Here is a 10,916-nt window from a genome sequence, read left to right as displayed (position 1 = left end):
GGACAGGGAGAGAGAAGCGTCCTGTTGTAGGGAGCGTCCTTTTGTGTCAAACACGTTATGAAGTATCGCCCCTTCTTTTGAATCTCTTCAGCTGTGTCTCTTACATGATTGAATTGGAGGGGAGGGGGAAGAGCCCATCTTCATCCAGAACTTCCCCCAGCCTGGCAGTGTTGTGGCCAGAGACATCCCGTGGCCAGATGAGGAACAGCCTGAACTGTGTCCCTTGTTCAGGCCTCCAAGATCCCTCTGTTCTTAAATTATTGCCCTTGGCTGTGGCTGTGCTAAGAAACTGGAAATTGGTGAATTCAGAAACTGAAGTCACCATATGGTTCTTGTACTTTGGATAACTCATTGTTGTGAGGAAATCCTGTGGTGTTTTCCCCAGCAGCGGCTATCATCTAAGCTGGAAAGGGCAAATCATCTGGAGAGAATTTGGACAGCTTTACTTTTCCATCATCCTGTGGCTGTGCCAGGTGCTCTGCAGACATTAAAAGAGCATCTGTCTTCTCCAAAGCACTTCTAATCTCATTTGGATTTAGCAATCTCTTGCCTGTCTGTGGAGGTGAGGAACCTGTTGTGCATGTAGGTGCTGTGAAAGCATCAGGAAGTAGTTGTTGTCCTGAAGGGCTTAGAGTAATAAAGGAGAGAATCTGAGTGGAATCCATTCAGTTACAGCATACGCACAGCGACAGAATGACTGTCTTATTCCGAGAGTCTTTCATGTCATAGCTTGAAGAGAAGCGAGTCAGTAAAGGAGGAACCAGTGTTAGAGTAGGAGGTGAACAGGAATCAGTTGTTTAGATGTTAAAAATGCAGGGGCACAAGGAGTGGAATTCAGATTCTTGAAATGTTTGTTCTGCTTGTGTCAGTCACTGTTATTGACAGGCAGGTGTGGGCTTGGTTTTAATTGTGCTGTAGCTCACGGTTTGTGCTCCATTATCTCGTTGCCTTACTGATAAAATGAACTAAAGGAAGGAAATAGTATTTTCTAAAGATGGGAGGCTCAAAATACTCTTATCTCCTCCTTTCCCTATCTCCTGTCAACCCTGCTGGACAAGCTCTAGATGAGACTGCCTCTGAATTAGTGTGTGTTTACCTGTAGGATTAAAGAGATGGTGAGGAGCATGCTGGAACAAGTGGGATGTAAACAGAGAACAGAAGAGGAACAGTTATGGATATAAATAAATATCAAAACTTCTCTGAGCCAACAGGGAGTGAATGCAAGTGGTCCTCCGTTCACAGGAATCTCCTTTGCTTTTTCAGATCATTGTAAGGAAGCAGATTGCCAGGATTTCCCCCCTGTGGCTGCCTGACTGCTGCTGAGCTACCCCTCCCAGCCCATGTGGCTCTCCCCATGCTCCAAGAGTGCAACTGGTGCCCAACGCAATGTGTGTTTGTCAAACCATGGAAGTGGGCAAGTATGGCAAGAATGCCACTCGATCCGGAGACCGGGGGGTCCTGCTGGAGCCTTTCATTCACCAGGTGGGCGGCCACAGCAGCATGATGCGCTACGACGACCATACTGTCTGCAAGCCCCTCATTACCAGAGAACAGCGCTTCTATGAATCTCTGCCCCCAGAAATGAAGGAGTTCACACCTGAATACAAAGGTGAGGCCTGCTGTCATTCCAGAATGCAGTTACATGCTTCAAGAACCTGCCCTCTCACTTTTCCTGCAGCTTCTGATGTGTTGCTGTCTTTTGGCATCATTTTATTTGTTGTTTTTAATTCTCTTCTGCAGGCTAGCAATTTGATAGGAGCACTTGCAAAGGAGGAAGTCTCTTTTTGTAGGCATGCAGAGTTTAATGTGCTTCTCTTCCTAGAGAGAGCATATGCGATGTGACAGTTGTAGTCTGAAGCTTAAGGTTATGGATGTGTAACTAAAGTAGTTTTACTACCAAGTTATTGTCGATTACAGCCTTGGCCTTACGAAGTTAGATCATATACTAAGCATTTGCACATTCCAGTCCTGTAATTTATTGCTTCCTCATCCCATTTCTTTTATGGACCCATATCAGAAAGCTGCTGAAGCAGGAAGCATTGCTTTCCCAGCGCTGAGGTGAAGCCTTGTCCCCAACCGCTTTGAAGGACTGGAATTTTCCAGCGTCTGTATCATTGTAGGAGGTTGGCAGCTCGTCTGTATCTTTCAGAAGCTCAATACACTTTCAGCCATGCGCATTTGTATTCAGGGTGGTGACACTGGCAGGTAGCCTTTTGGGGGACTCAGCGTTCCCATTGCCTCTGCTTCTTTGTCACCGTGTGGCATTGGGAGGATGGTGCTTCACAGACAGCTGGGACCACCGTCTGTTCAGGGTCTTGCCATTTGATCTGGCTGCAGCCTGAAGGTCTCGAAGCAGTGTCAGCTTACCTACCTGTGTCTGTGTGCAGATCATGAGTGAAAGATACAGTCTCCAACAGACGGGTCCTCTCGTACCCTCAAGCCACTCTGGGGCCATATGGTGCTCTAGTGACCCATCAGAAATCCCAGCTGAAGGCTGTGTAGTTACTAGAATTGATACGATGTCAGGCTTTCCTTGGGAGATAGGTTTAAAACTGATGAAGCTGATAGTCCAGATGGAGACCTGTCTTCCTGAAGTCAGATACTTCCTGGTAGCCTAAAGGCATAGGACATGCACCTCCACCCCAGTGTGGGATTTCGGCGAGAGTCCTGTGCAGTTTCCCGATAGTCCCAGAAATTGTTCCTACTGATTTGGGGGAGAGGAATATTGGGGATGATAATTCCTGTCTGAGCATTCGGATGATGCTGTAAGATTGCCCTTTCACAGAGGTATCTTGAGGAGCATGTCCAGGCAGCCAGAACACTTGGAGTGGCATTAATGTAGTGACATGGGAGTCCTGAACTGCGCTGAAGTTGTGTTGAGCTGCCTGAACCTTGTTAGCATTGTCATGTGCAGATAAGGAAAAAGGAAGGACAGTTACATGATGGCCTGCATCAACTGAGCAGTGCGAGGTTTCCTCACGTTTGCGAGGAATCACTTGATTCAGTGCATCTGGCATCTGATACTCCTGGCAGCTATTCAATGCTGGTGACAAGCTAATGGAAGATTTTTGTCCTTGCAAGTTAGGAGATAGGCTGATAGCCTCATTATCAGGGCTGGGGGAGTCCCAAAGATGAAGATGTCAGCCCTAACTAGAAGTGTCAGCTGTCCTGCTCTGTGGCTGGCCAGCTAGATATATTCAGAGTCTGTGCTGTGAAAGATCTATACCTTCCCTTGGACTACAGTGCTTTTCAGGAGCCTTCAGAAGGTAAAACTGGACAGGACACAAATGGTTCTGCTTGCCTGCACCTGGCTGAGGTAGTTTTACTTCCAGGGCCCCCTGTTTTTATTGCTAGGAAGCCCTGGGACCTTGCAGATCCCTTTTCTGCGAGACTGGCTGACTTGTGATAAGAGTGGCAGGTGTCACCTCAGCCTCAGAGCTCTGTGCTTCAGAGCTCAGATGCTGGAGAGCTCCTTTAGCAGAGAAAGCACACTCCTCCTTGGCCAGCGATGTCCTTGTCAACAGCAGGAGCACTTCTGCAGGACATAGATACTTACGCAAATGAACTAGATATATATTTTGTATGCATTGCTCCTTTGAACATCTTGGTAGACTGTGCTTTCTCCAGTTTGACATTTGCTGCAAGACTGACTGGAAGGAAATAATCACACCCCTCAGCCTACCAACTGTGCTTGTGTCCTTAATTTCCTGAGGGTGGCAGAGCTTCCCCTGCTGCTGCTGACTGCTTGCTCAGGTAGCGATGCAGGGCACGGTTTGGGGGATTTCTCCTCTGTGCTGTGCTAACAACATTTGGGTTGTTGTAGTCTTAAACCTCCTTTCATTGCTCTGGACTTGCTTTGTTGCTCTGTGAGCTACGTTTTCCTCTTTCCTCTTGAACATTTGGGTGCTAGTGGTTGTGTATTCCCTCCTCTAGGAAACAGAACTGACGTGTCACTTCTCTCTGGCAGGTGTGGTATCTGTCTGTTTTGAGGGAGACAGCGATGGCTACATTAACCTGGTGGCCTATCCCTATGTGGAGAACGAGGCTCTGGAGCAGGATGATATGCCAGAGAGGGACCAGCCACGACGCAAGCACTCGCGTCGGAGCCTTCACAGGTCAAGCAGCGGCACTGAGCACAAGGAGGAAAAACCCGGCCTGGCCAGTGACAGCACTGAAAGGTAAAAACTTTGAGGGCCCAGTGACAACATGATGAGCAGGAAATCTCTTTTCCCCTTTCAGCTCTGGCGCTCCTTTTGTTGAGAGCATTTTGCACTTCGTACAGTCGGCAGGCTGTCTTGCACTTGGTGCCACTTGCACAGGGTGCTCCCTGTGGCACTGCAAACTGTGTCAGGAGCTGTGCTGCATTCGGGACGAACTCATCCACGTGAAGTGCTTCTGACACAGGATAACCCTTGGCAGTTTGTTGGATGCGGAACCAAAGTGCGTGGAGCAGATTCAAACACTCTTCAGTCCACCTGGTTACTAACTCAGAGGTTTCTTCCAAGGGTACTTTGAATACAGGTCTCTATTCTCACACCAGCTGGAGCTCCCTGAGAAACAAATGTTCCTGCTTACTCTGTCAATTACAGTACAACCTAGCAGAGATGTTAGACCAGATCCTTGAGTGTGGGTCCACAGCCCAGGGTATTAGTGAGGATTTGCTGTTAAGAAGGTTTGTATTGGTGTAAAGTGTGCAGCAGGAGAAGGAACAGGAGATAGTTGTGTGCAAGGGAGAGGGTACGACAGTCGTAAGTATCTGAAGAATGCATGGATTCTAACAGGCAAGTTTGTTCTGTCTTTATACCAGCAGCATCCAGGAAACGAAGAGTCCCAGGGTGGACTTGCACATCCATTCAGATGTTCCATTTCAGATGTTGGATGGGAACAGCGGTCTGAGCTCTGAAAAGATCAGCTATAACCCCTGGAGCCTGCGCTGTCATAAGCAGCAGCTGAGCCGCATGCGGTCAGAATCCAAGGACCGAAAACTCTACAGTATCCTTTGGGAAGCAGAACTGAGTGTGTCAGTTGCTGCTGCTGCTCTGGCCTTACACGTTTGTGCCTGAGGCAGCTTATTTCCTTTGGCTTTCCCATCGTTCACACAAACAAAGCTGTATTATATGTTTCTTTTTACTATTCCTTCCTGCTTCCCATACAGTGACACTAATGTCTGACACTGATGCTCGGAGAAGCCATGTTTTTGTTCTTTTCTGGTCCTTCTCTTTGTTGGCTTTTGTTTTGAACTGTAGTTTTTCATGTCAGGCTTTGCCCGGCAGCAGATGCAGGTCTACCTTGTTCAGTAATCCCTTGGGAGGGAGCTGTGTTTGTCCTTGTCACCTTTCTTGAGTTTTTTCCAGTTCTACTGTATCCTTCTGGAGACCATGACCAAAGGGCGCACAATACGGAAGATGCAGGTGAACCAGAGATTTCCACTGGTGTTTAATGCTGTTGTCTCTCCTTTCCCTCATAATTCCTAACACGCTCTTGTTCTAAGTGCTGTTTCATTACCCCAGGATCCCACTCCTGACTGGTAATAGTTGTCTCAAAACGCACTGCTCTATGCATTAAAAATCTTTTTCTCCTTATCTTGTGTGTTAACTCTAGAGAATTTTGCCTGCCCATTTAATGGCCAAGCCAGTCTCATAAGACCCTTGTGGAGTTTTTCACAGCTGTTCCTCATGTAGTACTAAGTTACTCAAGGTTGCAAACAAGCAAATTTGTCACCTCGCTGTTTGCTCACTTTTCTGGATCACTTGTTGAATGGCATGGATCTCCGCACAAAGACCCTGCTGCTGGTGACTTTGGCTGCAAGACCAGTCAGGCTAGTTTGTAGTTCCCCAGATCTCCGCAAATCAGCGTTGTGGTAGCTGCCCTTCAGTCTCCTGGTGCTAAGGCAGTGTTAAATAAGTTGCCCATCTCGTATTTTCTGTTCAACAGGCAATCTCTTCTCTTGGCATTTCAGTTTGAGAATTCTCTGAACTCAGAAAGAGAGTTCTGGCTTGGGAATCCCCTAAGCTCTTCCCCAGTAAACAAAGCAGCATAATAGTAATCTTATTTCTCTTTTTAGGGGGTCTCTTCACACACCCCCATCCCACCCCCCTCCCCTGTAGCTCCATTTGTACTTTGTCTTTAAACCCTGCAGGCAGTCTGACTGGCTTCTGCATGTGGTTGAAGATGGATTTGTTATTTTCTGTGCCTTCGGAAATGACTCCTCGTGCTTTTGTCTTGAACTTGCCAGCTTGTGGGTTTTGTGTGTTTCACCTGCTGGAGCGTGACTCTGTTTTCCTCACATAGAAACAACCTTACTTTTAATAGCTGTATTCTTCGTCATTTTAACTGTGTGGGCTTCCTTTTCCTATTCTCAAACGTGTGCTTTGAGCCTCCAGCTTTTATTTTTAAATAACCTGCATCGCTTGCAGAGAAGTAATTCTTTTTGGCTGTCCTATTCTTTTTAATCACACTTCCTTATTTTTATGAAGTTCCTCTTTCAAAATCAAACGTAGTTGATGATAGATTTTTCTAAATGTTAAACTTCCTTGCAGGTTTAATCTAGCTGTGCTCTGGTTGCCATTTCAGCATAACATGTTGAACCGTGCCCTGCAGGGCTACTTGGGGCAAACTTCAGGGTTGTTTTTTCCCCTTTGGGACAAGCTGCTGCACCGATTGTCTCGGGTTTGTTCTCAGCGCTGTGCCCTAATGGAGGGTTTGCCCATTGTGTGTGCTGGTAATTGAAGGCTCCCGTTACTGTTCTGCTTCCTGCCTTTGTAGTCTCTCCGGTTTCCCCCCGTGGGTTTCCCCCTGTGTGTCGGGCAGCGTTGCTGTTCTGGGCAGGCCAATAGCAGCAGCACTGTGCTATTACTTGAGCCTTGAGTTTTCAGTCCGTGGGGATTGTGTTGTTTATCCATATGGTTAAATTGCTAATTTGATTAGACTTTAAGCTCTCCCTTAATATATCAGCAGTTCTTGCTGGCAGATGGTGTCTTTCCTGACACTAGCATTCTGCTCTTCGGTTCCCCCTGCTGAGTTTCCAGTACACCTGCATGTGATCTTCTTGCTTACTGTCGGCCATTCCACTTTCCAGGCTGACTTCTACCAAGTGTGAAAGCCTGCGTGCCACCGTTAGGTTTTGTACTTTTTTTCACTTCCCCAAACAGTTCGTTCTGTCTGTTCTTTGGGTTCCTATTTGTTTGTCACCCGACCCTATCTCATGCTGGCCCAAGTCCCTGTCTGTGGTGGCCCTGGGGAGCGGTGTCTCTGACAGGTGAGCTCTCCTTGACATGTCTCCCAGAGTTCCTTTTGCTGGAGAACGTGGTGCATCACTTCAAACTTCCCTGCGTACTTGATCTGAAAATGGGGACCAGACAGCACGGAGATGATGCATCTGAGGAGAAGGCTGCTCGGCAGATGAAGAAGTGTGAACAGAGCACTTCCGCCACCTTGGGCGTGCGTGTGTGTGGGATGCAGGTAGGGATCTCCAAGGGCTGCAGGTGCCGCACGTTCCCTTTCGCAGCCCCATTAGACCTCCAAGTTCCCGTTTTCTGCTGCGCATTGAGTTACAGGGTCTTCCACTTCAGGTAGGTACACCGGTGTTCAGGGTTACGTGCTTTTTGTCTTTGTTTCTAAGCCTAGAACAAAGGAACCTGCTTCTCCCGAAACAGCCCGCTTTATCCAAAGCGGTTTTGTTCACAGACAATGAGGAGATTTTCTAATAAAATTATTTTTGTGGCTTAGTGTTGAGCTAGAATCACGGTGCCTGGGGAGGGAGGTGTCCTTCTGTCCCAGCATCAGCTGACATTTGCTTCCGTACTGTCCTGGGAGTTCAGCAGTTGCTCTCCTCTTGTGGCTAGGCCCTGCGCCCAAGGATTTGCTGCTGGTGCTGTTGTGCAATAGGCACTCCTTTCCCCACCCGCAAAAGGTTCTTGTAATCCAGATCTCTGCCCACAGACTCTGAAGCAATGAGGGCCTCTCATTAATCACATGCCACATAATAACGGCAATATGTGCCGGCAGCTCCCACTGCCAGAGGATTGTCTTGAGCTGCTGTAAGACTTGGCTTTTTAAGCCTCGGGGTCTGTTGTCTCATGCTTCTTGGGAACGCTCGGACTGAAGAGCCACCCTTTGGGTGTCCTGGGAGAGAACCAGTGCTTGGGCACCTTGACTGTGCCCATGGGATGCACCCGTGAGCTGCTTTGGGATTGAGGGAACAGGCAGAGCTGCTTCCTGCTCCCTCTTGGGCGTGGTGGGGACAGGACGAGTTCCCTCTGCCCTCTCAGTGGAAGACAGCTCAGGGCTCTCTGTGAGTGGCGTTAACGTGTTGCTCCTGCTTGATGTGCGTTTCCTTTGGCGTTCTAGGTCTATCAGCTGGACACAGGGCATTACTTATGCAGGAATAAATACTATGGACGCGGTCTTTCCATCGAGGGCTTCCGCAATGCCCTCTACCAGTATCTCCACAACGGCATTGAGCTGCGCAAGGACCTCTTTGAGCCTGTCCTCGCCAAACTGCGAAGCCTGAAGGCAGTTTTGGAGAGACAGGCCTCCTACCGCTTCTACTCCAGCTCCCTTCTCATCATTTACGATGGGAAGGACAGCAGGGCAGGTATGTTTGTGGAGCGCCGGCCGGAGATGCGCCTGAAGCGGGTGGACAGCTCTCTCCCGGAGAGCCTTCAGGATGGCGGCAGCACGGAGCCCGGCTCCTCGGCCCAGCCCAAGGTGGATGTGCGTATGATTGACTTTGCACACAGCACGTTCAAAGGCTTTCGCGATGACCCCACTGTGCATGACGGACCCGACATGGGTTATGTGTTTGGGCTGGAAAGCCTCATCAACATCATGGAACAGATGCGTGAGGAAAACCAGTAGCCCTGGGCTGCGGCCTCTTATTTTTGTCCTGGTGGCAGAAGCAGACAAGACCACCTACTACCACAGGAAAAAGCAGACAACTTTGGTTTTAAACAATTGTATTGCTCCATTGTTTTTAAATGTACTTGGATAGAAGAGCTGAGGGGAGGCAGGATGGAAGAGCTCCTCATGCCGCCCAGATGGTTCTGACCGCGCTAGCTCTGCCTTCTGGAGGAGGCTCCGTAGACGCCTGCTGGGTGTTGGGTGTCCCGGTTCTTTGCTCGTCGCATGTGCGTGCTGGAGGGAGGACCTGGACGTAGGGGAGAGAAAGCAGAAGAGCACGGGGCTCTTCAGGGGGCTGGAGCTGTGGTGTGAGGAGCCTCCTGCCTCAGGAGCCCCCGGGAGAGCCTTCCCTTTGCAATTCTCCCGGGTTATTTGGAAAGGGCACTCGACTAACAGTTGGCAGCGTCTGTGGGGCTGACGGGGAGCAGCACAGGTGCTGGTCCGTGCATTCAGTGTCACTAGCTCTGCCCTGGGTTTTGCTGATTGGGCTTTGCTTTTGATGCTGCCTTTTTCTGCTGTTTGGGCACTGTGAATAACCAACCCAAACACAGAAATAAAATGACCAAATGCAACCCCTGGCAGAGCTGCGGCCAGGAGGGAATGTCGCACACCTGGAGTTGTGCTCGAGCCTGGGGCCTGCTCGCTCCCCGGCGGGGTGGCACGGGCGGGCCCACGTACAGGCAGGCACGGGGCTCTGTGAGAGTAACTCTGCCTTGGACCACTGACCAAGCAAGAACTCGGCTCGTGGGCTAGCAATAGTATCTGTAGCAGTTAACGCAACCCCAGCGGGGTGTTTCGGACCATTTCAACCCTTCCTGTTGTGTAATGTTGGTCCCACAGGTTGTACCGCGAGTATCTCTCTCCTGCCGTCGGGCCCTGGGGGCTGCAGCGCGAGGCCCCCCTCTTCCTCCGGCGGGGCCCTCTGCCCTGCAGCCCCTGCTCTTCCGGCAGGTCTGCATGGGGATGGTGGAAGGGGAGGCCAAGGGTTAGGGCTAGCTCCTGTTCTCCCTGGGGGTCTCCAGGGGAGCAGGTGAGGGGGGGGCCTGGCTGAGCGGTGAGTGCCGTCGCCTGACTGTTTAGCTTTGCTTCACCGAGTGAAAGAAAAATGATCTGTTTGTGGATGAAACGGCCAGCCTGGGCTCCCTCCCGGTGCTGGTGCTTTACCCGTGGCTTCCCTGGATGAGGGCATTAATGTTTGATACTGTGGCCTGGTGGTACCGAACCATACCCCGCTCGGCATCACCCCCTCTGTGTTTCTGTGCTGGGACCCCCGGTTGCTCCTTCCCCGGTGTCACTGACTTGTTCCATGGCGTTACCCTTACCCTTACCCTGACTGGCTGAGAAACTGCCTGGATACCTGCAAGGCCAGGGTTGGGGGTTTTCATTATTTTTTTTTTTTTACTTCAAGTAAAGCTTGTTTGGGGAATACTCGCATGTAGCATGTGTGCCGACTCTGTGTGTGCACGGTCTGCTTGGAAAGTCTTGGTGCTCGGCTGGCGGCCAGCCATAGCTGCCGCAGCGGGCGCAGGTCTGCGGCACTGAGTGTGGAAGGGGGCAGGGGAAGCGCTGGCTTATTCCCGAATCGCACCTCTCTCTCTGCCTGTCTCCCAGCTACTCGAAAGCTTGCCCAAGCCACTGCTCCCCTCCGGCTCTCTGGACGAGGACCTTCGTTCACGCTGCTCTCCCCTGCCTGACTACTCCATCGCTTCTGCGACTCGCTGCCCCGCCAGGCAGGGCTCACGGGATTTTCAGGGAACAGGTTTGCGGGAGTCTCCCTGCCTGTCTCCCAGCTACTCGAAAGCTTGCCCAAGCCACTGCTCCCCTCCGGCTCTCTGGACGAGGACCTTCATTCACGCTGCTCTCCCCTGCCTGACTACTCCATCGCTTCTGCGCCTCGCTGCCCCGCCAGGCAGGGCTCACGGGATTTTCAGGGAACAGGTTTGCGGGAGGGAGGCTTGCTTGTTAGAGCAGCTGGGGGAGGGGGCGGGCCGGGGGCCCAGAGAAACGCGGTTGAC

General features: G+C 50.5%; 1 protein-coding gene across 2 annotated transcripts in view; it reads left to right on the top strand.

Annotated features, from left to right (window-relative positions):
• The window catches only part of IP6K1 (inositol hexakisphosphate kinase 1), a 37,812-nt gene extending 27,854 nt beyond the window's left edge, over window positions 1-9,958 (top strand). The window contains exons 3-7 of one of the 2 annotated variants that reach the window (XM_009331177.1): window positions 1,264-1,609; window positions 3,968-4,178; window positions 4,811-4,992; window positions 7,286-7,461; window positions 8,350-9,958. In XM_009331177.1, the coding sequence (XP_009329452.1) occupies window positions 1,387-1,609; window positions 3,968-4,178; window positions 4,811-4,992; window positions 7,286-7,461; window positions 8,350-8,859 (1,302 nt within the window). In that variant the 5' untranslated portion in view covers window positions 1,264-1,386 and the 3' untranslated portion in view covers window positions 8,860-9,958. Of the gene's footprint in view, window positions 1-1,263; window positions 1,610-3,967; window positions 4,179-4,807; window positions 4,993-7,285; window positions 7,462-8,349 lie in introns of both variants that reach the window. The other variant, XM_009331176.1, reaches the window with a different exon arrangement.
• The last annotated feature ends 958 nt before the right edge of the window (window positions 9,959-10,916 follow it).

This window comes from Pygoscelis adeliae, unplaced genomic scaffold (genome assembly GCF_000699105.1).
Source record: "Pygoscelis adeliae isolate BGI_AS28 unplaced genomic scaffold, ASM69910v1 Scaffold689, whole genome shotgun sequence".
NCBI lineage: Eukaryota > Metazoa > Chordata > Aves > Sphenisciformes > Spheniscidae > Pygoscelis > Pygoscelis adeliae.
The sequence above is the reverse complement of the archived record's forward strand: the minus strand, read 5'-3'. Positions and strand labels throughout refer to the sequence as shown.